The sequence below is a fragment of the Pelecanus crispus genome, chromosome 11, assembly GCF_030463565.1.
Source record: "Pelecanus crispus isolate bPelCri1 chromosome 11, bPelCri1.pri, whole genome shotgun sequence".
Lineage (NCBI taxonomy): Eukaryota > Metazoa > Chordata > Aves > Pelecaniformes > Pelecanidae > Pelecanus > Pelecanus crispus.
In genome coordinates, this window is record NC_134653.1 from 9,436,099 (window position 1) to 9,462,332 (window position 26,234).

Sequence of the window (26,234 nt, forward strand, 5' to 3'; positions counted from 1 at the left end):
GCCCCGCCGAGCCCCGTCCACCCGCTTCGGTGGGCGAGGGAGGCGGCGACCCGTTGCCCTCTGTGCCCTCACCGTGCGTGCGGCGTCGGGCACGCCACCTTACGTCACGGCGCGGCGCGCGGCGCCGCCAGCTGACTGCTCACCCCCGGAAGTGATGCAGGGCGGGGGAGGCAGTCTCGCAGGGAGCCGCGGAGGTGAGTGAATTGGACCATGTCTCTTCCCGTCCGCGCCGGGCTGCGGGCGCTGCGGGCGGGGGGACGCGGCGGGAGCGGCGTGGGGCTCGGCTCGGCCCGGCCGGGCTGGGCCGGGCCGGGCCGGCGGCGGGGCTCGGCCGGCAGCCTCGGCGGCGGCGGGGACCGCCGCTCTGCCCCTCAGCCCCGCCAGGGCCGGCTGGGCGCTGGGGGCCCCGCGCCGCCGCCGCCGCCCCCTCACGGCGGGGCCCCCTGGAGCCGCAGCCCGGCCGGGCCCCGGGGCTGGCAGCCGCCGGGACGGCCCGCCGGTACCGCTGTGCCCGGCCGGGAGCCTCCCCCGCTGGCGCGGCGCGGGGCGGTCCCGGCCGGGCGCCGCTCCGGTTGGTGCGCGCTGGGTCTCGCTCCGCGCAGGCCGGTGCAGCGCTGGGTGCCGGTGCCGCCGAGCCGAGCCCGCCCGGCACGAACCCGCGTGCCCCAAGTGATGGTGCTGCCTCGCTCCGGGCTTTTTTTTTTTTTTTTACCCCCTTATTTTATTATTTTGCTGTGTGCCATCTTCAGGATCCTAAAACGTTCCTTGACGAACCACCTCTGCGTGCGGCACCGCATCCCCTCCAGGGCTGAGATCAGCTGCTTTGTTCCAATGCTCTTCGTGCCCAGCCTTCACACGTGTAACGCTAGAAGGTGTTTATTCGTAGCGTTTGCACGAAAAAGACAGAGAGATAACACGTAGAGCAATTCATTTCCAAGCTAGTTCTCGTAATCTGAACGTACCACCTTTGCGCAGCCACTTTTCTTCCTTTAGCTTTCGCTCGCTCTCCTGAGTATGTTTACCCTTCCTGTGAAAGCTGCAATCCGTGTTAATTGCTCTTACTCTTTGGGGCTATGGTACTAATAAGCCACTTGTAACGACTTAAATTGTGACTTTCATACTCCGCGTTTCAAGCAAATATTGTTTGAAAGGATATGCCTTTCCTATTAGTGCTGTGGTTGCCGGAAAGAATCATTGACTACCTTTTAAATAGTTAACACTGCTGATAGGCTGTCCTTCAAAATGTTACATGGATAACTGAACGGTCTGATGCCAAGTATTGGAATACAGCATTGATCCACAGCTGGTAACTTTTTTTTTAAATGGTAATGTCTGCCGCGTAATTTAAAGGGGTAATAGGTTAAGTGCTCTGAAAAAAGGGGTATAGCTGGACAAACAAAAAGCAGAGAACTGCCTTCCCTTTCTGAAAATTACAGACAGGCCTCACTGGCAGTTGCAGTTGTGCTGTATGGTCTTTTTTGGGGGGGGGAGAACAGTTGATCAAATGACATTGCTTCTAAACACTTCTAAACTCTTATTATCTGTCTAAGAGCCTCTTTGTTAAACAGTTAATGTCTAACTATGGCATTAGTGTTTTATTTGGGCTAGCAATGGGAAGAAAGAGTGTCTGAGTACTGGTGTTTCTCACACGCCCCTGAACACTGCTACGTGTTTCCCTGGTAAAAGATAATCCCTAGAAAAGGAAACACAGTCCCTTGGTTAAGATTGCATGTGAAAGCGAAGAGATCTGACTGTGTGTTCTTGTCAGCTCTGTAGTTTGTCTTTAAAATCTTCCCGACACAGGTGTGTGTTAGTGGTCTGTGGAAAACCTTCATAGCCCTTTACGTGAAAGGCAGCACGCAGTCTGAAGCAAAGATTTCCTGCACATCAGCAGAAAAGGGAGAGCTTGTGATCTGTGTTGAATTAGTTCAGATTTGCAAAGTACAACTGGCTTTACAAACTTACTGCAAGTATCAGCTTTTGTAATGATTTCTAAAATTCTGATTATTTCCTAATAGCAAGTTATATGCAGGCATGAATGATTATTATCCTTAAAAAATTTCACAAAACTATTAATAGGGGAATCTACAGCTTTGATACTACTTGGCTGCTCAATGTGATGCTTTTGAAATTGCTTTCATCTTGAGACTGATAGCCTGGAATATGATCTGTAATCAGCTGCTGGATCTTTAATGCTGGGTTAGGTGCCTTCTCTGCACAGTTTCTTGCTTTATTTTGGAGTTGTGTTCATAGCAAATTTGAACTGATTTGTATCGTAGTTCTTATAATTTGTTGATCTTGGAAATTCATTCATAATTACATCTTGCTTCCACTTAGCGTGAATTGTATTAAAAAAAGGTGATCAGATGAACTGGAGGGGTGGCCTTGAGACAAAACTAAGAACAGATCTTTTGGAGGACCGTCACTGAAATTAGTTAAAGTAGTATATATTGAGCAAGAGGGGCTGCCAGACAGTTTGACAGACTTCTAAGGCGAAGGCAGTTGTTCTGACAAATTTGTGTGTGGATGAGGAAGAGGTTTGGTTCTGCTGCTTTCTTTGGTTCAGCATAAGGAACAGAAAAAATCCTGTATGTTGTGTGTATGTGTATTGGGGCAGGGGAACATAAAGTAGGTGGAAAGAGGGTGGAAGAATGGGGGATAGACGTGACTCTTCTAAACTTGCATTTCCTGACAGCAGAAAAGGATGTAAAGGTGGTTTGGATATAAAGAGATGCACAGCTGCAACTCGGCAGGAGTGTGAGTCCCCCAGTACTGCTCAGCACTCAGTTTTCTTTATTGGTGCTGGGGAAGTGTTGATTAATGTAGAACCTTGGATCACTATAAAATCCATCGTGGTGGGGTTTTGGCAGTTTGTGATTGCAAAGTGCAGCAACAATGTTATTGTTCCGTGGGGCACATAGGTCTGTAGCAGCGAATGTAACAGGAAAAACTGTGCGGCGATTAAGAGGAGACTGTAGAAGTAAGGGCATGGGATGTTAGGAAAAAGTCCTTTCTTTCATCCTCATTCTTAAAAATAAAGGAGGAGCTGAAGATTGGTAGCCAGAATTCTTGGAGACTGAAAGAGCAATCTGTAAACACTTGAGGGACCTGGTAGTCACAAGAAGATAAGAGGGAACCCCCTTAACAGCCTTCATCAGAATTCCCTGACTGGGCTCTCTCTGGCTGCTTCTCCCTAGGGGTCTGCATCTTATCTCACTGGCTTCCTTTCCTCTGTTTGCCTCTGACTAATAGACTTTGTCTTCTGGTTACTGGAAGTCTAATAATTTCTTCTGTCTCTTCCCCCTTCTTCCTTTTAAAAATACGAGATTAAATGGCTGTAATGTTTTGCAGATTATCTGCGTTGGTGACATGGATTAATTGTATACTTGACTCTAAGTTATTCAGCAGTAATGACATAGTAACTTGGCTCGAAACAATGGTAATTTCATGGCAAACGTTCAAGGCAAATGTTGCCTTCTGGTAAAAAGCCACCTGCAATTTACCCCCTGTAAACATAAGACACGAGTAAACTGTCTGTGCTAGTTTTCTCGGTATCTTCTATACAGTAAGTTGTCTCAAGTGCGTCTTTTGAAACAGTCGGGTATCTCTCTTCCCCCCCTCCCCCCCCCCCCCCTTTGAGTCAGGTAATTACAGATCTGCGTTGAAGCCTTCCCAGGGAGTGATCGGAAGAGCCAAGACTTGCAGATGTATTCCCATCATTCGCTTGTACCTTGACTTCACCCTTTCATGAGGAGGTTTTGTGGAGCTGCTATCGGTAACTGGCTGTCAGTGAGCAAATGTGAGAGCCCCAGGGGCAGTGGTGGTTGGCAGACTGAAGGGGAACTCTGCTTTCCCTTGCACAAATGCCAGTGTTCTTTACGGTGACATAAGGAGGTTCTCCTTGTCACGTGGCTTTGGGGTGACAGTTTGGTGATGTTTCTACATTCTGATCTCTGTGTTAACCAGAACAGAGCAAATAGGGGAAGAGAAAGTGAATCAAAGCTTCTTGCCTAAAAGATAATCTGAGAACTAACCCATTTAGACTTGTTATGTCTCCATTTTATGTGTCTTGGGGGGTAGCTCTCCAGTCCAATGATCTGCATCTTGAAGGAAGCAGAAAATCTGGATTTTAGGTAAAGGTTCTTTAATTGCAGTGTTTTGCTACTAGAAGAGTGATGGTTAGGGGACTACTTAGCTGTAAGTATTAAAGAACTCTTTCACAGAAGCAGGAATACTGTAAAGAAACCAACAAAAGCATAGGTGGTGAGACAGGATTCCAGTAAAGAGAATGAGCTAGTGTAATCTTCTGGTGTCTCAGAAAGAATAGTTATAAATGCTGTTCTGTCTGGGACATCTGTTTTGTGAAAGACAAAACTTACTTAGCAAAATGTGAGAATGCTGTTACTGACCTCCTGTCACAGTTTGTTATTGCCAGAAAGTCAGACTGCCAAAGACAGTATGACAGTCATGGTTACTTGTTGTCTCACTTTTCCTATTTAGTGAACATAAGTGTTCTTTTTAAACTAAAAGGATTATGTGCTCCTGAAAAACACCAGTCTTATTTTTGCATCCACGTAGTAGCAGGAAGTGACAGTTTTTAGTTCTTACTCTGACATTTTTTAGTGTAATACAACTTTTTCTTCTGCGACTTTGAAACATCTAATGCAGTCAGTCTTATCCTTTTGGTTTAAAATTGAAAGGGAGGGAGAAAAATCGTCTTAACGCCTATGATTATGGGAGGCGTGTGTAGCTTAGTAATAGACTGACAAACACAAATGTCCTAGAACTTGGTTTTGGTCACATGCTGACTGTTCAATATTTTCATTGCAAATGTGTCTGTACAGAAAGCCTCGAGTGCTCTGGATCAGCACATAAATGGGCAGTCTGCAAGTGCCAAAGGTTTGATGTATACCAGCTTCAAGCACGGTTACCTGTGCTTGGAGTTAGTGATTATGTCTCGTGAAGCACAGGATAGATACCTATACACTTTGTCTCTTGTGAGACACAGGACATCAAGTGAAATCAAGGGTACGTGAAAACTTATTACAACATGTGTGTGTTGGTTGAAGCTGCCACCAGATTTCTCAAGGAGAGCTGAGAGTCTTTGTTACAGCTGATGACCTAGCTGTTGCTACAGTTAATATCTAAATACTGCAGCATCCCTTGTACACTGTGAAGTGTTAGCGTCATCCACTGTAATAGGGAAGTCAGGACTCAAGTCAGTAGAGAGAACTTGGGTCTCTGCAGGTGGCTTTGTGTATTTTCTGCTTTAAAAACTCAGTTCAGAAATCCAAGCATATGCTCTTAAAGCACTTTCAGATGTCAGTCCTTTCACTTAGAACAATTCTTTGTATATACATAATTTAAATACGATTCCAGTGTTTACGTGGTCAGCTGGTAATGAAGTTCCTACACATCTGCATGAAATGAGTGATTCTTTTGGCTGGCAGCCTGTAAACTATGTTACACTTACCGAGATGGCTAGCGGGCCTTCTGTAAACTCCTTATGAGCATCTGCTGCCAGAAGTGGTCTTGTGAGGTGGTCTGGCTCTTGTCTTTAGGCTTGTCCCTTCGCTGCCCTGGTAGGTGGCTCTATGGGTCATGGTTCTCACAGCTGTTTGTGCTGGAGATGGAACACCGTTAACCAGAGCTGCTGGAAGGGCTTCCTTTTTTTTTTTCTGTGATTGGTGTGTTTTCTTTATTGTTGAGAGCGGTAAGAAATATAGTTATTCACTTACTACAGTTAGTTTAAAGCATATCTTATTATTACAGGAATCACTTGATATATACCTGAATTATATTCAGCTGAACATAATGGATGAAGGTGCCTCGGCCACTTCAAGGTGAAGTCTGCTAGCTGAACTTGGTGCAAAAGAAAACCTGTACACACTTAGCTCAGTTTCAAAGTAAATGTTTTTTTCCATTGCAGAGCAGATTGCAGACCGAGGTGGTTTTTCAAAGTTATTCTGGTTTGGCTACAGGATAGTTGCAGTTTTCCGTAGATTAATTTACGGAATTGACTGAGACAGAGTAAGGTAAATATTTGTAGCACAGCTACTTTCAGATGGTTACAGCGGGATGCATCTGTGTCAAATATCTGAGGGTCATGGTTTCTGTTGGTCCCATAGTCTGCACTTTTGCTGTAGAGATGTGAACTGCTTGTGTCTGAGCACAGAGTAGCTCTTCCCCTGGCATGTGCTGCTTTAATTATTCATAATACATACCGAGGTGGTAAAAGTCTATCATGCTGTGCAAAAGTTAGTGTACCCTAGAAGAATACTGAAGGATTGTTCTTTTACAATCCTTTGCATGTTAAAGGGAAAAAACCCCACAAACCCTCATTAGATGATTGCCTTTTTTGTAAGTGCTGGACCTTGAGGGTTGTATGGCCTTTGACAAGGATCTCAGGGGAGAGGGGGAAGATTGGTAGCTTTTAAATGGATGGAGATGAATTGCTCAGTGACCGAATCTTTGTTTTTTGAAGGTGGTAGATTCAAACTCATCCAGGGTTTGAGTTAATGTGCAGTGAAATGAACAAGTTTGTTCATGTCTAAGTATGTACGAGGTAGGGAATCGGATGGAATCTGGCTGGGGTCCTGGTTTCAGCTTTACTGAAAACTGATGGTGCAATCGAACAGCCGTGCCGTTTGGCCGTCTTGATTTCCCCTCTGCCCGTTGTCTTGCTCATAGCCTAAATAGACTTCGCAAAACAAGTACTGCTGCTGCTTGAATTAGTTCATTAATTTATTTGAAGCACCTGAAGGCACCCTTCTAAGATTATATGCTATTTAGCTAACTGGACTAGGATTTGCTCTGTGAAAATACAATAATCCTAACAAATCATTCTACCCACCTAATAAAGTAGGATGAAGCACATAATAGGAAAGGATTTAAAACTTCTTAATGGGACCAGGTGGAAAAACAATGAGAAGTAATCGGTAAGGTATTGTGTGGTTAGAGAGTGTAAAAGAAAGGGAGGGATTCGAGGATCATGCATGTGTGTCTGCTGAAAAAGCTGCTTAAGGAATGTGTCTTCCATGAGAAAAAGTAGTAAAGTGCCTTTACTCTCTCTTTCCCTATAATTTTTCACATTATTATTCATTTTTTCTTAAGCTAACCTTGTATAATTAGCTGCACACAGTGAACTACAGATCCGAACATCTATTGCATTTTTTTCTTAAGGCTACTTGTTGGAGTTTGAACATGAAATGTGGTGTCATGCCCCGTGTCTTAGTAGGGTGCTCTTCAAGAGTGCAGAAAGTAGGTTTCTTCTGCCCAGAGTCTTGAATGGAAAAATCTCCCTTGACGTCCCAGCCCTGGACTTGAAGTGACAGCACACCACGCTGAGGTGCGGTTCTTTAAGAGATTTTTGCCTGCTTCCTCGTGACTGTGGGGCTTCTAGGAAGAGGTTTGGTGATAGCTCTGGTGCTTGGCACTGAGAGCTGGCCCAGCATTATGGACTGTAGACATGGTGAAGCAGTTTCTGAATCTATTGTTACTTGAATTATTTTTTAGGTATTTTTGTACCTGCCTCTCTCTTCCCTTCCAAACTAGTTAAGCCTTTCCAGTATGGTCTTTCTCAAAGAAGTTCACATCTCATTTGAGAAAGTATTCAGGCTTCCAACGTAACGTGTTGTCAGGCTTGGTTTTCCCATTGACTGCCATTTAGTCTTCTGCCAAGTGGCAGCCAAAGCTCTGCATGGTCCCTTTTCATGCATCCATGTAACTAGCTTCTGCTCTGATACAGGTATGTTCTGTAGAGACGAACCCAGTTTGATGTTTGTAAATCCGATTTGTTTCCAAAACTCAAAGCGAGGTTAATCAGAAATAGTTTGTTATCCTGGTTTGGAACAGATTGACAAAGTTCGTGTCTGTATGCCCCCAAAATCATAACCTGGCTGTAGTTCATTGAAAGGTGCTTGAACTGCAGAAAGCCTGACAAACTAATAATTCATTTTAACTAATTGCAGCAGGACTTTCCTGCTTTTAGACTTCCTCTTAAGTAAGTTTGCATAAATGTATTTCTGCAGTAGAGGTGCGGAGCAGATCTGTGTGACAGACAGGTGCTAGCACGGCGCTTGGTTAGGGATGTGGTGAGGTGTCTTCTGGGCTAATAAAAGCCCATAATGTGCCTGTTGTGCTGGAGTCAGAGTGCTTTTGCTGAGAAAGTTTCATGGCAGGTTATGACTTGAAATAAGCAATTTCCATAACGTGATGGCTTTGCTAACTGAAGCTTCGTTTATGCTTTAACACTTATGCACCAAGGGCTTTGGTGCTGTAGTATAAAACTTTTAACTGCACACAGTAAAATCTTCCACGTGCAGAGTTGATCCTCTCAATTTCTGCCTGCTGAAGAGGGAAGTGATATTACTAATTCTTCACTGATTCAGCACAGAAAAGCAAAGAAAGTTGTGGACTTTTGTGAGAATGCTATCAGCTCTTACCCCTGCTGAGGACAAGTGTCGGGGGTGATAGCAGCTTTGGCGCTGCCGTGTTCTGCAGCGTGATCCTCCGTGCGCCAGTGCTCAGGGGAGCCAAAGTCACAGGGGGGAGTCAGACACAGGTGCAAAAAGAGGCAGGTGAGCAAAACAAAGGTCTGCATAATCCTGAGGGTGCGCACCATTTGCTTATTTATTTTCCCAGTGGACTGCTGAAGGGGATTGCTAATGACGATCCAGGCTGTTTTCTGAGTTACTGTAGTGTGATGCTTCTCCTGCGCCAGCACAGGGGGGATGCGTGGTGGTGGTAGCATACGGCTATACCTTGCAACCCTGACCCAAGGACTGGATTAAAACCTGTGCCACAAAGGTGTTGATGCTTCTTTCCGCCCCCGCTGCAGTTACCTTGTGTGATTTAGGATGAAGTCAGCCGCAATGCATTGCTGTGCTATGATAGCCTTTAAGCACAGACTTGAAGAGCTTGTTTTTTTAACTGCTAACTCATACTAGCTTTTTATTCCACATCCCATAATTGTGTTGTCACAGAAGCTTACACTTGCTACTATATTAAAAATGAACAAAAAGGTGAAATGGGCAACTTCGTACAATAAAAATAGTAAGAATGGCAGAAGAATTATAGCTGGCAGTTCTAAGAGATGTTAAAATTTCTGGCTCCTGGCTCCAGACAGTGTGTGCGTACAGGTCAGCCAACATGGAAACTACTTCAAACAACCTGAAAAAGTTTGGCTTTTGCTGGGTAGGGCTGAACTCCATCAGATTCAGCGTCTTTTGAACTTTAAGTAGGTGTTTGCTTCCGGTATGTGGTGTAGTCAACTGGAAGTGTACATTTGGTGGATCATAGATTTCTTCCAAAGAAATACAGATCTGTTTGAAAAGTAGCTTGTTGCATAAAGTTGCCATGACAATGGCTTTTAAAATGTGAAGTGTAAGGTGTTGACTCTCCTCTATTTAAGCAGGCTCCTGGGGGAATGAGGCGGCACAGCGCCCTGTGTCCCTCCCATCTCTTCTTGTCTCCCTCGATGATTTATAAAAGGAATTATTTAGTTGCAGGGGGTCAAAATTAATTAACATAGAAATGCCAGATGATACATTTTCTTAAATTCTTTAAATTCATGGGATGCTATGGTCAAATAGAAAAAAATCCAAGGTAGTACTTCCACCATGAGAGAGGCAGGAACTCCTCTATTCCTGTACGCATTTAAACTGGCTGGTGGCTGTGCACCCTCACAGGGTGGCCCTTTCAGCAGGAGCGCATGCTAAAAGAGCTGTGAGGCTCTTGGGGGGGGCAAAAGGGTGGGTGGTTGTGTGGAAGATGAGGTTTGGAAGTGGGGAATATAAATCCAGGGTGAAGTAGGCTTTTTGGACTATCCATCTCAAAAGTAAATGCTTAAAAATGGTTCAGCGGAGATACATTTTTGCTCTGTGTGTATTACGGGCAAAAGTACCACTCCACAGTTTCTAGGGGTTTTGAAGCATTTTGGATGCCTGTTTCCCTGGGCTTTTAAAAGCTTTTTTTTAAAAGCTTTGATCTGAACTAGGGTTTATTTGTTGGTCAAATTTGTCCTAATTCACGTGTAGGACTTAAGTTTGGAGAAAACTCAACTTATGTGGAGATTGGTATGTGCGATAAGAACTTGTTTCATGGTTGTCTTTCACGTCCATTCCCTACTTTCTACTGAAAAAAGCACTGAACAAGCTAATGTTCCCACTTGTTTCCTAAGAAGCAGGTCTCATGTAAAAAGTAAGTATGCAGAAAGGCAGCTTTTGATCACCTGTCTGCTCCCTAGATGTACTAAGAGCTGTAAAAACAAGGTGTTTTAGTGTTTCTGTTAGTATGGTAGAGCAGGGGAGCTTTGCCAGAGCTTTCTTCTTGTGCTTTTTTTTTTTTCCAGATCAGATACAAACAGAGGTGTTGACTAGGTGCTCCAGATGTAGCTCTTGCTACACAAACCAGACATACCTTTGTCTGTCATCTTCTCTTCAGAGCTTCGTAGTTACATAGTAGAGCTGGGAATTTAAGAGAAGTGCAGTTGAGCCAGTTCAACTGAACATGGGAAAACAAACATGGAAAAGAATGGGCTAGAGAATGAAAGAAGAAAATTACTTTCTAGACCCAAATTATGCTTTGCTAGGTAGCAGCTGTCTGGCATTCACAGATTAAACAGCTGCTTAGCTAACATGCATTGACAATGATAGTATGTCCTCTGTTTTGCTTTGAGTGCATGAAATGAGGAATTAACTCTCCCATGCTGAAAGCCATAAAAGTATCCGGAAGTGTGTGTTTACTCCCAACAAACATTTGAACTTGTGTGTTGTATTCAGTACCTGATCTATGCTTTATACTACAGTGCAGAGTTAATGGTGTTAACACTACTTTGTAAGTCAAAAAGTGAAACAGTTTTATAAAATTACTCTTTTGATAAATGGATTTTGGCTATGAAGGGTTTTATTAAATACATAGTTGATTCCGAACGATTGGATGCATTTTCTGGTTTTCATAGCCTCTTCTAAATGTAAAGATTCGTGTGGTCTTTTGTCTTACAGCGTTCCACGTGGAACCCAGGGAGCCTGAAGGAGGCTGTGAAGCTAGTGGAATGATTCCCTGTGTAGCTGAAAATATGTAAGTATTAGATGTTTGCTTACAAGATCACTTGCCCAGCATCAACCACTAGAGCTGCAATTGCTTCTGGTTCAGCAGTTGCAATGATCCTCTTGTGCCTCCCCAATGGAAAGCTGTGTGTATCTGTTCAGAGCTGGAAAAAGATGGGGCACCCATGATGCTGTTCCCTACTCTCAGCTGTTTTAGAAGTCATGTATCCCTGTCCACTAAAAGGTGGATAATGCATAGTGAAATTCTGTAAAATTCTTACAGACTGTGCTCAAGTGTTTGCGAAAAGTTGAGGCTGGGTTGAGGCTTAGTTAAGGTCTAGCAATGTTGTCTTTGCCTTAGCTAGTGAACTGCTCCTTGGGAAAGGATTTAATGGTTGGCTGAGCTGTGTCCCCTTTTGTTATGAGATTTCCTAAATTTGTCTTTGAGGTGTTCTTGAATGCATGGAGGGTTTTTTCCTCTTCTCTCTTGATACTTTCTGTGTTTTGAAACTCATTGTAAACACCTTCTGATGCAACACTTTATTAAACAGCATAATGCTTGGCTGTGTTTTGTTATTCTCTGGATGTATCCAATAATTTCTATTACTACAATAAAGTTGGTCATTAAAGAAAAATACAGGGTTACTTAAATATCTCCTTTGCGTCTTCTCTCCTCCTGCCAGTTCTCCCCCACTTCAGTGCTGCTGTTTTCAATTGTGCCATAGTGTGCTTGTATGATAGAGAATTATTACTGAGTCACTTTGTTGTTTTGCTCCCTTCAAATTTTGGGTTACGTGTGATTTGGTCACTTGAAAATGGAGAAAAACTAATTTCTTTACAGCACTTAAAAACCCAACCCCCCCTCCCCAAACAAAACACCCCACCAAGCATTAGCAAGGCCTTTCCAGTCTTCTCTAGGTTTTCTGTTTAATATATTGGGCACGATGGTTCTACACATCCTTTGTTCTTAGAGGGTGGCTTTCCTTTAACTGGCTGTATTCACCAGCACTGGTCTTCCTGTGTTTCCAGTTGCTTACTCCCTTCTAGAAAGGCGCAGAGAACATCATTGTCGATCTTTGCTTTGCAGTTCCTGTTATGTGGAAGATGGCCTCATGGGCATCTTGGTGATTCATATTTACTGTAGGTCATTGCTCAATACTGGTCTGAGTAATCAAACTTCTTTGGGAGTACCGCATCCTGTAGCGCTGAGTATGTTCCAGCCTTAGCCCTGAATTTTGATCTTTTTCAGTAGAATAGCAAAACTAGTGGTCAGTGTTGCCTTCTGTGTCTCACTGTTACATTGTACAAGCCTGTGACAGTAATTTTGCTCTTGGGAACTGATCCTTTTGGGAATTGGTGCTTTGCCACCAATCCAGGATAACGTTTGGCTACATGAGAACTTTATACTTGTAGTTCCCAATCCAGCTGGGAGAAATATCTCTGCATGTCCTTGTGTTCACTTAACTGTAATCGGCATGACCCAGATGTGACATTTGCTTTGCTCTACAGTTAAACGAGTAGCTCTGTTCGCTCTCCTGAGTGCTTTTTCATACTGCTTGAACACCGAGTTCAGTGCAGCTCCTGATGCTGCAACTGGATCCTCTCTCCAGCCTTCCTTAACAAAAGGGCCGAGTTCTCCCACTTGTTTCTATCTCCTTCCGAGGCTCCTGTGCCTTTCATGGCTTGAAACCTGAGTCATGTAGGAAGCGGAGGTGACTAGTAAGTGAAGCAGATCCAGCTCAGTGAAGGCATTTTATAAAAGGGTAACTGATGGAGCGCCAAAAGACTTTTCTCTTACAAAACCAGATACATGCACAAACTGCCAGTGGATGCAGTCTGACTTTTTTTTTTTCCAAACTGGTTTTGCTATTTTTGGGGTAGAATGCTTCAAAGTATCTGGCACGTGGCATCAAGTTTCATGTAGTAGAAAAGTGGGGAATTGCAGCAACTGTACTTCAGTATCTTCTAGTGTTTGTTCGTAACAAGTAGGACTGTGCGTCTGAAAACCTCCTTGGCAGGGAGGAGGAAGGAAGAACTCCGATACTGCAGGGAAGAGCAGTGCTAGCAGAGCCCAGGCAGTGGCTGGTCAGGAGCAGCAGTCAGTTCCTTGTATAAGGCAAGTAGGTTGCAGTGCAGAAAACGTGCGTGTTAGAGGGGTGCGCTGTGCGGGACGCGGTTAACTTGCACTCTGTGGGTTAATGTTACTGTGCTCTCCGGTGGTTTTCAGAAACAGCTGTTGGGACACTTCCTCACATACAGGTGTTTAATAATGCTGGCTGACCTTCCCTCTATGTACTGTAATGCTGCCTTTTCATGACAGCAAATGACAATAAACCCCGTCTGTTTCATCATACTGATGATGTCACTTTGTAGACTTGAATATTAGATTGTTATCATCATTAATACAAGCTGTTGCTTAGGAAGCATGGCAGCATGAATCACTTCCATTAGGAAAATTTATGGACAGAGTATGTAAGTTAGTCTTGCAAACTGTTGTTTTTCTTTTTTCTTTTTTTTTTTTTTACTTTAAATTGGGGTTCCTAAAGTGAATTGGATTCATCTCTGTCCATTATGCTGCATGTGATTTGACTGCTACCAGCTACTTGAGAGAAGTACCATTCACTAGTAGGCAGCTATTCTTTAACTTGCCCATAGGGAAAAGCTGTTCCAAATCTCCAACAGCTAATAATTGCTGTTATGTGTTTGAGCAGAAAGTTTTATAAACTAGCTAAACTCTACTTTAAACTCTTAATACTAGTTTTTACTCAGGATTTTTTTTATTCTGTTCCTTTACTTGCCTGCTTCTCTCTAAAGAAAAGCTTAGCCAAAGTAGTGCTAGCTTCCTTTGAGAAACTGTTGGAAGAACAAGAATTAGTGTAGACTGAGCATTTGAATTCTGATTAATTTAAAGGGGGTGGGGGGAAAGGAAGGCTGGTATCTGGGAGTAATTTACACTGCCTGATCATATCCTGTTTGTTTTGATGTAATGAAGAAAATGACTGGTATAGACCAGAGAAGACGATGTTGCTCAGATGCGTGGCAGCACAGGAACCAGTGCCAGGCTGTACTCTGCAGTTCACAAAGAGCTGTGAAGTACTAAGGACCAGTGAAATTGTCTTTTGGATTGTTTCTGTGGAAATACGTATTTTAATGAATCCTTTAAAATACAAATGAATAAGACATTATTCTTGAATACATTAAATTGAACTTTATTTGCCTATAAAAATGATGCTACAAAGTTCATCTTTAAAGCAGTCTGATGGATGTACCAGATGTTTCTTCCTTCTGCTGCTTAAAAATAGGTTTTTGTTAATTTTGTTTGTGGGTTATGGGCTTAAGAAAAGGGACTGGGGAAGGGAAGCCTGGTAGTTGAAACCAGCATCTTGGCTGTTGTGGTTGAATTGGTAAAAATATTTTTTTTGCTCATGAAAATGCATATGTGCTGTTTTGCCAAAACAGGTATAATGGCTGAGAGGAGATGTATGTTTGTAAACCTAATATCTGGAGAATTCATCTGTGCTTGGTGCTGCTGTTCCAAGTTGGTTTACAGCTTAAAAACAGGGGTTCAGTCTCAGAAGAGCTTTACCCAAGAAAGAATGCAGAAAAACTGACATGACATCTATTTAATTTCTTCATTTTTAATTTTTATCTCCTTTCTTCTAATTCTGTAACCTGGAAGCAGTAAACAAAGACAAGGCAAACCCAATTTTTATGTTTGAGGCATTTGCCTAATGGAGATGAAAAGCAAATAAGTGGGTAAAGGAGGAATATGATAAGCAGTTGCTTTCTTGGAGTTGATGTTTCTGAGAAATGGACTGTCCACGGCGTGGCTGCATGCTGATAGGATAGCGTCAGAGTGTTTGGTTTTAATAGGGAAAATTTAAGAAACCTTTTATGTGGGTAAAATAGCTTTTCTAAATATTCTAGGCTTTAACATTGTGATTTATAAAAACAGAGTATGATGAAATAATTTTGGCATTTTAATTTTGATTTTTTTTTAAAACCTGAACTGGAACTACTGCTTCTTATCTGCATGTGTGTCTGTCTGAAAAAGTTTAATTAAAAAGGCCCCCTCCCCCTGTCTGTCTCGTTACCTGGAGGGAGGAGCCCTCTTGAAACAATGAATAATTCCTAAACACTATCTTGCATGAAAAGTGAGTGTTGCCTGCTTTCTGCAAACATGCTCTGTGTATGTTTTAAGAACAAAAATCTAGATTCCAAACTCTGTTAAAAAAAAACAAACCCAAACCCACAACTCCCCCCTGGAAAAAAAAAAAAAGGCAAAACAACAAACACCCCCAAAAATCCCCTTTGCCCATTTGCTGAAGGTACAGTCTAAATCTACTGCTTAAGTCTCTGCCAGGTTTTCCCATCAGTGTCCTGCTCCCCCCCCCCCCCCCCCCCCGCCCCAACACTGCTTTGTTTCAGTGTTTTATATTCTATATATAAAATGTGGGTATACTTTTAAAAACCATTTCCTTTAAAATATTTCTGGGTTAGAGTAGTCTGTCTTGATGAAGCCTGTACATGAATCAACCTCTTTGTAACCTATGTTACAGTAAGAATTTTAGGAATTTCCTTTATTAGGACCCGTTAGTATACTGCAGCCACTGAGTGAGCTGCATTGATTTCTAGGTAAAACAGCCTGAAATTGCCTGAAATTTATGGCATATGCCAACCTTCTGTACACTACTCCTTTTCAGTATGCAAAACTTAAATATCCTGAAGCTGGTCTCTTACTGGCGAATGTTATCCCACATTTAATACTTACAGTATTCTTTGTGGAGAAACAGCAATTTGACTCTGAAACTGTTTTTCAGGTTAGTTGACTGCCGCTAATGGCATGGTGAGATGTGTTGAAGAGCAGCTGCAAGGGTGTCCGACGGCAAGGGGACTGCTCTAGAAGCTGGGCTTGCAACATCATGGGCCAGTGTGTCACAAAGTGCAAGAATCCCTCTTCCACCCTTGGCAGCAAAAATGGGGAAAGGGAATCCGGCAGCAAGTCACATAGTAAGAGAAGTGCGGTCCACAAAGATGACCATGGTTCAGCTTGCGGGAAGTCTTCAGGAGATATACTTGCGAATGGGACAAAGAAAACGGACGCTGCTGTAGAGTCTAGTCAGCCTCCAACGTTTTCTGGAGATACAAAGAAAGACTCTGTTTCCAGCACAGAAGAATCTTCGCTCCAAAGGATCGGGGAGTTATTTAGGAGGTATAAGGATGAACGGGAAGATGCCATACTGGAAGAAGGAATGGAACGATTTTGCAATGACCTCTGTGTTGATCCCACTGAATTTAAAGTGCTAGTTTTGGCTTGGAAATTCCAGGCTGCTACCATGTGCAAATTTACAAGGTTAGTTCTTGTAGAACATGTAATTATTTTCATATGTTAAAGTATATCCTGTCATCTTTATGTTGGAGAGACAGCCTCGTTAGCTTCACTTACTTATTTCTTCTAACACTTGCATTTTGATCAAATTAATTCCTACCACTGCAGAAGGTAAGCTTTGTATTATCCTCTTTTCCCCTTCCCCTCACAGTGGGTTTTGGAACCGAAAATGTGGTTTTGGACATTATGCTGCTAATGATGAACAGTGTAGTGAGATTCTGTAGACATTAATTTATTCTTGATTTACCAAAAGCAGTTTACTTGTATCCAGCATTGTCTTGGTGATGAGATTGGACACTGAAATTAATTTTTGCTTTAAAGTAATGTGAGATTCCTTAGTAATTGCTACCAACTGTGTTATCGTTCTGTGAAAGAATGACAGACTGCTTCCTAGGAATTGTTCCTGCCCAACCAGTGTTACACTTAACAGGATTACTCTTGGAAAAAGACATTAAAGCATAGAGAGGGAAGGAAACGCAGGGGTTTTAACACTGGTAACTGTTTCATACTGTTTGACAAGTGATTGGTATTTAAAGTGCTGTCTGTCCTTCTGGACAAGGGGGTCAGTCAGCAGGCTTATAGCATGTGTGATGCTACAGGAAATGACAGAACTGCTAAAACTTACCATGAGAAAGAAGGAAAAAAAAAAAAACCACCAACCCCAAAACTACAACAGCCCCCCCCAGCTTGATTATCAGTGTCCAGGTAAAAGCAAGTAAAGACTTCCTACAGGGACTTGCTGAGAGAGAATGATTTTTTTTTTTTTGTCTATCTAGATTGATTTCAGTAATGCTACTTATTTTCACTCAGCTTGTAACTTTCAAAATTATTTTGGTGTTCTGACCTTGAACCAAGCCTCTGCTGTGCACTGAACACAGATAGCTTCTCCAGCATCTTCTGAGTCTTTGTGGATGTGGTTGTGTGACAAATGGATGAGTTACTCTGGAATGCAAATGTGGATTTACTAGAGGCTGATGGCACAGGTATTTGCTAACATGGTAAAGGAATTGCAAGTAGTGTCTACGATTCTGCACAACCACCATGGGTTTTATTAACATCGTTTTGATTTTCTTGGAGAGAGGGCAAGCGTAGTGGTGAGAGGTTACCTTTGTTTAACGGCATGCTCCATGATATGGGTGCTGATCGACTTCTTCCATCAAGGAAAGCAGCGTGGTCTTCTGTCCTCCTGAGTGCTGCCCCGTCTCCTGTCTTCCCTCCAGCCCGTCCCGCCTCAGAGTCTGCTGGCTTTGGTTAATATTGGCCGGTTATTATACTTGCTCATGAACATTACAGAAATCAGAACTAACCATCTACCCACTTGGCAAGATTATTAGCAGGCTAATTACTATAGGACTGGTGCTTCGAGCAGTGTTTATGTGTTGCGTTGTAGCCTGTGTTGTGTGATGCTGTGCTCTCCTCCACTCTCTCAGCAGGTGCCTTGCTGACCGTCGCCGCTGGCACCCTTTTTATTTTGCAGGCTGGAAGAGCAACCAAAAACCACAGAAAAGCCACCAGTGAACTGCTCTGTCTTTTGAGAACAGCTTGCCCAGAGCATGGGTGTTTAGACATGGGCAATATTGAATCAAGCTGGTTTATATATGGTGCTTCAGTGCACAAATGTGGTGTTTTCAAACATTTGGCATTTCTTCTGTGGTAAATTTTATTCACTTTTTATTGTGAAAGGCACTGGATGTGGTATTACCAAGTAGTCAGAAAGCCAGACAGCAAAATCTCTTTCAAATGCTAACAGTGCCCCAGCAGATCTGAGTGGTGCCTGTGGTTCCCCAAGCCATGAGAAATTTCTTGGAAATGTCTCCCCTTCCAATAGCTCCCATTGCCAAGATTTTTGTGCCACTTGGGCTGAGAGCACACCTGTTCTTGTCCAGATAACCCTCTTCAATTTGGCCTAGCTGAATGGAGATGGGAAGCGTTCAGCACGTGAGGTTGATGGGAAGCGCTCGCACTAATTTCTGTTCTCTTGCTTAATAGGAAGGAGTTTTTTGAAGGCTGCAAAGCAATAAACGCGGACAGCATTGACAGCATTTGTGCAAGGTTCCCCAGCCTCTTAAATGAAGCCAAGCAGGAAGATAAATTCAAGGATCTCTATCGTTTCACCTTCCAGTTCGGCCTGGACTCTGAAGAAGGACAGAGGTCACTACATCGGGAAATAGCCATTGCCCTTTGGCAATTAGTCTTCACCCAAAACAAGCCCCCCATTTTGGACCAGTGGTTACACTTCCTAATCGAGAACCCCTCAGGAATCAAGGGAATCTCCCGGGACACGTGGAACATGTTTCTAAATTTTACTCAGGTGATTGGACCGGACCTTAGCAACTACAGCGAGGACGAGGCCTGGCCGAGTCTCTTCGATACCTTTGTGGAGTGGGAAATGGAGCGAAGGAAAAAGGAAGAGGAAACCAAATGTATTACATCTTCGGACACAGAGGGCCTGTGTGCGGAGGAACAGACTTAGCGGCGGCGAAGCAGCAGTGACGAAAGCAACCTGTTGCCCTTCATGAAATGTAAACTCTGGATGTTTCTGCAAATTACTGAGACTCCAGATTTTTCTACTTTACACCTTTTTCTGCCTTGTCTTTGAAAGGGCTCTAAAATGCTGTATCATGTTTTAGGCACTTTCTTGATTTTGGTTATTCCTTTTACTCTTGCCCTGAAATATTTGACCCTGGCTACAAGTTAAGCGTTTTTGGGTTGTTTTTTTTTTTTTTTTTTAAGACTTCAGATTAGTATAAGTAAGTCTGATATTTCTTGCACAATGTAGATCTTTTTAGTTAGGTTAAATTAACATTGCTAAATTATACAGTGCCAGATTGAGTTTTTCATACTACATCTGTCAGGGCAGGTCTGTACTGTGTGTAGTGCTGTTTACATTGTTGAAATTTTAGGCTGTAATAATTTTAAGGTTTTATACCAAGATGAACAGCAGTGTTAACTATAAATGCATTAATCCCCCGGTGATAAGGCTCTAAAAAAACAACATAAGCAACAGCTTTTTGTAATATGGCTAATTCCCATTTTAAGCTAACTCCTCGAGAATGAGTCCAGATCATTCCTTTTTTTGGAGTTTCAAACTAAATGTTGGGATTGTTTTATAAAATTACTGTACCTGTCAGTCAACTGAGTGGTAGATGACAATTTATATCTAAATCTCTTACACATCTTGTAATAAAAGAGCAGTGCTACCTCAGTTTTATTGAAAGTGGACTTCTTGATGGACTTCCATTTTCTCTGGAAGTTGTATTTTTGTGGTTACATGAGAATATTTTTACTTGACTAAGAGAACCAAAGGTTCTGCTTCTTAAGTTTGTTAAACGTTGACAGAAGCAACACACAAACCCTAAGTCCTCAAGGAAAACTGTGGTATAATTCTGCTTTAATTTGCTTGATTTATACCTAAAGTATTATCTTACTTGTCTGGCAAGCACAGTACTTCCATGTAAGGAACTATCTTTTGCATTAATATTGGCAAACAAATTTTTTAAAGCCTATGTTTAATTGCTACATCGCAGTTAATACTCCACACTTTCTGGAGCAATGATATCGGCATCTGATGACAAAGCGAATTCTTAATGTGTTCTTAATGACAACAGTGTAGATGAGTCATTTTTAGACTGATTTGATAATATTTGGATAGGAGTCAATTTATTATTTTACAATGCCTGTATTGGGACTATTTGCCTCTTGAAACTGTTGTGACTTAAAGGGAGTTTTATTAACACTGGTTGAAACTTTTTTGGTTATTGATGCTACCTTTTTTATTTTTAGTATGTCAACTTTTTTACACCTTTTGGTAAAAGGGATGATTGCCAAGGCTTTCTATAGAGCTAAGTACTGGCTTAATGAATTTGATACACTTCCATTACACACCTTTCATTTTCAGAGCTGCATTTCAGGGTCATAAAACGGCTTCAATTAAAACAACAAACCAAAACAAAAAAACCCTGGACTGTCATCCATAGCATCTACTGGCTTTTGTGATATAAGGGTTTTAAAGCTAAAGGGAAACAGATTTTAAGTGGCGAGCTTGTCACTGGATCCAGGATGGTGAGCTTTGCACATCCGCTGTGCCCCAGAGGGCTAAGCAGAGGAAGGAGGAGGATCTGCCTGAATTCTTTCACTGGCTTTGCTGGTGTGCAGCCTATGCAATAGCTTGGCTCTGAGATCATAAATCACTAACAAAATGTGGGTATTGAAAACTGTTAAAAAACAAACCCACAAGCCACAGATAGCATCTCTTTCATCTAATAAAAGGAGAGTTTGGTCCATGCTGCTTCTGCAGACGTGCTAAGCTGTGGAAAACAATTGTAGTTGTTCCAGATGCAGCTAAGTCTGTCCCTTTGCAGGAGAGCCCTGAACTTGCTGTATTATAGGGAAATGTACCCAAAGCTTTGTCCTTGCTACTATAACCTTCCAAGCTAACATGGCACAAGCACTGTTTGGCAGCAAAACCTTATTCTGATTTTGTGAGCAAAGCAGGCCAAAGCATTTGTGCTGGTATAACTGAATTTATGGTGAGACTTTTGCCGGTGCTGTTATTTTAAAAAAGGAAAAAAAAAAATTCCCCAACAGAGGCTACTTTGTTAGCAAAAGTTCCAAATGCAGACTTGATTTGATAGTAAATGAAGACTGTATTTACAAGTTTGAGACTACTCATTTATTCAGCTATTAAACTATTTGTTCCTCACATAATTTTTTTTTCCCTCCCCCGAAAGGGAGTGTAAAACATCCAGAGTGTGAGAACGTAACTATTCAAATGGATAGCCAGTGCATGCACATGCAAAGTCGTGGCAGCAGCTGCTACTGATTTACACACCAAACTCCAGCAGCTCCAAAGGATGAGGGACAGAGCTCTTTAAGATCTTGTGGTCTGAATGTGGATTGCAGTAAGGAAATCAATTTGTAGCACATCCAGGCTTAGCCCATTTTAGTGCATCGAATGTAATACAGCTTCTTTTTAAAGGTAGTGGTGGTGAATATACAGGAAGGGAAAAATCTTATTTCCTCTTGGGGAAAGGACATAAAATTCTCAGTGGATTCAGTCCCATGCTTTCAGTAGGAGAGGACAGCCTTGCTCTTGTTCTGCTGCTTTCAGCCTAGCAGGAGCAACGCCACCTGTTGGGTAGAATACTTGCAAAAATAGCCAAATGATCTCTCCCGTTTATTTTTAGCCTAACTTCAGTTTTTTAATTACCATTTACAGAATGCAAGCAAGACCTGTATCAGTTTTAAACTCCTGAACCAAGAGCTGAAGGTGCAACTCTTTGCTGAAAGTAAGAGAAGGCATCAGACCTTCCCTTGGATTGCCTGGTGACTTTATGATCCTAAACGAGAGTAGACTGTACTCTGTAATGCTGGTGTACCTGTGTGGGAGTGGGGTTTTGTACATGTTTCTGAGAAGTCTTTAACAATATTGGAGCCTTTGAAAATATGCTTGTTTAATGGTTAAACTGTGAATATCTGTGGAACAGGCCAAATACATTCACTCTTCATTTTTATATAATTTAAACCTTTATTGTGTAGGGCACAGGACTGTAGTGAGCAGTGATGCTGCTGGGATCCTTGAAACCATTGCAACTATTTAATTTTTTTTTTTTTTAATTAGAGTATGCATTAGAAAACTTGATACATGTAGTGAATTTACTGCAACTTGGGTTAAATAACTAGAGATAACTATATCGATAGTTTTAGTAATATACTGGAAAACTGGTCTGACATCCACACTCTGTGGTGTTTTACTGCCTTCCCTTACATGCAAAGAAATACAACTCCTGTAAACTTTACCCCTGAGTAATGAAACACTGACCACCTGCACCAGATTATAGTTTGCAACACCTTTAAAATTTGGCTCCCAGATTAACTAGAGGCTCAGTTGTGCTAATTTTTACTTGTACGAGTGTGTTTGTGAGGTCAAAGACTACAAGTAAGGATTTGAAGGATGCCGCCCATAGTTGGCTGTAAAATATGACCGAGGAAATTAATTGAAATTGAACGCTGAATTGTGAGTTTACTTGCTGCTGGTGCTATTCTATATGGAGAATTACAGCTTTTTAATACTGTGCAATTGTAATGAAAGAACCACAGGAATAATAAATGAAGGTGTAGCAGGTGGTGTAAAATCAGATAGCTGAAGCCTGTGGCAGTTTGGCCCTCCCGTGGGCGAGCACTGGCTTCCCCAGGCTGGCAGGGCAGATCTGCTCATGAATTGCCTCCGAACCCCTGTAGCTTTTCAGCCAAGCACGTGAAACGAGGTCACCCTGCTCCGCTGACGAGTGAGTGACTCGGGGCTGGTTGCAAATAGATGCAGCCCCTCTTCCTGAGGGCAGGGTGGCTGTCGGGGGGGCTTCAGAGCGCTGGGGGCAGCAGCAGCTTTGTCTGTGTGACTTTTATTTCATTCCTTGCGTGTCCGTCAGAGCCTGAAGAACCCATGGATCCCAGGACAGGTACTAGCCTGTCACCTGTGGTTCCCAGACATGGCTATGCACCGACCAGTGACCTTAGTGTTCTCATGACAGTCAACATAAGTATCTTCCTTACAGTTCTAAGCCTTGTTTCCAAAAAAACCCCAGCAAAGCTAAAGAAACACCACATAGTTAAAAGCCACCTCAGTCATGATGTAATTTGTTGGCTGAGGTTACATCATTCCCATTCATCGGAAAATGATAGTCATTGTGAGTGTCTGGGTCTTGCAGCCTTGTGTTCTGCAGCGTGATCCTTTTTTAGAAGTTCCTCAGTAAATTGGGCACCCACTTCTTCCTTTGAGCTCACTGCTCAAAATGTGTGCATGTGAATGTAGCCTTTCTTGTTAAAAAGGAAGATGCTTAACCTGAAACTCAAAATTCTTCAGGGTAGTGTTTCAATATACAGCAAAACATAAATATTTTTTCAAATAAGTATCGAAGCTAAGTGTCTGCTTAAATTTTGGTTTGTGCAAACAAAATTTTGGTTTGTGCAAACAAAACCACCAGTGTTAAAATTTTCTCTCTGGACTGTTGAAGATTGAATCTTTGGTTTTATATTGCCAACTGAAGTGAAATACATGAGACTGTAAGACAGAAGGCTGTAACTCCTTCACCATGAAGTACATAGGTATCTCTACCTCTTGTTCTTAGACTTGAATACTTTAAGGTTACCATCCTTTGCTCCCAGGATTTTATGCCTGGATGAGTAATCTATTTTTTTTAATTGACCCAAGTTAAGTATTGTCTATTTGCCATACTTTTTGGTATACTGCAGTTGACCCTTTGAAAGGGAGCCAAGTCAAGCTGCAAACGAAAGTGGCAGTCCTCCCGGATGCTAGTTTTGGAGTGCAATAGAGTGACCGACTCGAGCCTCATCCTGTGTGGCTCAGCGGCTTTTATCATCACACATCTTCTTCCCTGGTCAGGATACCTGTACTGACAATAAATTGAAGATGGAGCAGCTGCTCCCCAAGAGGGAGCCATCAGCCTTTTCATTTGCCCTTGAAAAACTTTAGGGACCCACCTGATGCAGTGCTGTGAGCGTATCTTTCTTTTGATGAAAAATACTGCGTTTTGTTCCATTGGGCTGGACCTGTAACACTTAGTAAAGATGGGAGCTGCAAAAGTGTAAGGGCTGCACGCATCCATTTCCTCCCTGAGGTCAGAATCTTGCTCAGGATAAAACCCTTATGCTTGAGCAAAGCTGGAGAGTTTCGAGTGTACTGGAGATGCCAGAGTGGCTTCAGTGCTCGGTCGTATTCATGAATGCATTTAGGTGGTGTCCCTTTTTCATGCAGCACATCTGTGTCCCTTGCTTTCATCCCCCAAAGAAAACCACAACACGATTACTGTCGTTGCAAATCCCGAATAGATGCTATGCTGTAGCAACTGTTGCTACAAGATTCTTCCAGTTTGAGGGCTGCTTTTGGGGTGTGACCTCTTGCACTATCTGCACAGACACATACTTCAAGAGAGCGGGGGGATGTGTGAGGCGATAGGTAACAGGGACATGAACGTACTAGTCCTGCTAACAGCTTGCCTTAAATCACTGAAATTACAGCGGTTCCTCGCTACTATTGCAATCCTCATTCTTTCTGTAGTTAGGTTTTAAAATCCTGGAGGTCCTGGAGGTTGTACAACTTTATTTTGTTTTTAAAAAGCTTCTATCTTTGCATAATTGCACTCTTCAGATAAGCCCTTTCTGGATAACATGTCATTTCACACACAGAAAAAACCATCCGTCTCCAATGTTCTTGCTGTAAAGTTTCGGGGTTTTTTTCTGTGTAAATTATATTTGGGCTAAAGGTTGCCTACTGTTGAATCAGTGTGTTTACTTGAATGTTGCCATTTTATGCAGTTATAACTGCTGACTCTTGCTCTTCTCTGGGCCCATGAGAGGGGAGATCGTGTGACCAGAGGTGGCAAACCCGCACAGAGGATCAGTGGAGCTGAAGGCTGGCTGCTGTTTTTATACTCCCATATGTATTAAATGTTAGAGGACTTCACAAAATAGTGCTTAATATTTTGAAGTTGTGACTTTTTAAGTCACGTTAAACATAGTTATCTTAAAAATATGCTTGCTTTCTTAAGTTTAAAACAGTCTTTTAAGAAAGGAGATGGGCTGGCAGGAGCAGTTGGAGGGCCTCGTGCTGTTAGTTGTTGAGTAACTCGAGTTCCAAGAGACATGGATGCAACTGGCAGGACTAGGTCCTGACCCAACGCGACTGGCATTTGTACTGGCTGGTCTTGAGGGCATGAAGCAACCGCAAGTCCTCGACAGGCTGCATGGAGGAGAAGGGTCAGCCTGGGAGAGCTAGTTGATGCAGCTGGATTTCTTGGAGCACTTGCTTGTGGCTCTCGGCCCCAATTTAGCCTCAAGTCACTCTTTAGGGAAGCAATGCATTCTGATGGTGTGTTTGCTCCCGGAGAAGTAACTAATTCTAAGTAAGGAAGTAAGGAGAGCACACCTTCTTGCAGCTTTCGTTGAATCGCATGTGAATACAACTAGCTGATCGATCTCTCAATTCCTCAGTAAACCAGCAAGGGTGGATAGGATCAAATCTGCCGTTCTTCGCGTCGGGAGTGGTTTTTGCCTTTTTGGACTTCCCCAAGAGATAACCACATATGATCTGATTTTCTCACTCTGGGAAACGATGAATGTATTGTGTGTCGTGGGGCAGACCCGTGCTTCCTCTTTCAGACAACAGTATCAGAAGTGCTGTGTAAATGTAATGCTTGAAAACGGCTGGAGTAAATTCTGTTTCATGTAGGATCTTTTTTTTTTTCAAAGGGATGTGGCCAAATTTGAAACCATGATCTGGAGGAAAAGTGGGAGAAGTTCAAGATGATGCATCTGCTGAGTCCTATTTGATTTGTAGTTTTACAATTACTTTTCTTGTATCAAATTTTGCTCACCATTGTTGTCTGGAACAGAATGGAAACAGCATCTTAGATAATGTGCAATCTAAGGCACAATGCAAATAGGTTGTAGTAAGAAGGTTGTCCTGTACTTGATAGCAATCCTGAGTGCAATGTTTTTGTCGTGTCCCTTTTGGAAGAAGAGCATTAAGTGGAGTCTGAGGTTTTTCTTTCCTTATAAGCAAAGCATTGGTTTGTCCATTACTGACTTCTTGTGGAATTTGTGCCAGATGTAATTAAATATTTTGGTGCTTTTTCTAATCCAAGCTGCCATTCATTTACCTGTGAGATTATTGTACTTCTGTATATTTAAATGACCAATCCCTTAAAGAAAAAAAAAATCCTTTAGTCACAATGTATCCTGACTACTGTAGCTTTGTAAATGTTCCAAAGCTTCTGGGT

The 26,234-nt window shown here is 42.5% G+C and overlaps 1 protein-coding gene across 5 annotated transcripts; it reads left to right on the forward strand.

Annotated features, from left to right (window-relative positions):
* The first annotated feature begins 165 nt into the window (after positions 1–165).
* Positions 166–26,213, forward strand: DCUN1D3 (defective in cullin neddylation 1 domain containing 3). Of its 5 annotated transcripts, XR_012831493.1 has the most exons (6): positions 166–194; positions 11,004–11,079; positions 15,869–16,401; positions 18,427–18,959; positions 21,656–21,725; positions 25,705–26,213. XR_012831493.1 is itself a non-coding variant. In XM_075718552.1 (5 exons), the coding sequence occupies exons 3-4, from the start codon at positions 15,971–15,973 to the stop codon at positions 18,908–18,910; spliced, it is 915 nt and encodes a 304-aa protein (XP_075574667.1). In that variant the 5' UTR covers positions 166–194; positions 11,004–11,079; positions 15,869–15,970; the 3' UTR covers positions 18,911–18,959; positions 21,656–22,594. The 5 variants fall into 5 exon arrangements, 4 of the variants coding, with proteins under 4 accessions (XP_075574667.1, XP_075574666.1, XP_075574669.1 ...); XM_075718552.1 differs by lacking the exon at positions 25,705–26,213 and having other exon boundaries at positions 21,656–22,594; XM_075718551.1 differs by lacking the exons at positions 21,656–21,725; positions 25,705–26,213 and having other exon boundaries at positions 18,427–21,307.
* The last annotated feature ends 21 nt before the right edge of the window (positions 26,214–26,234 follow it).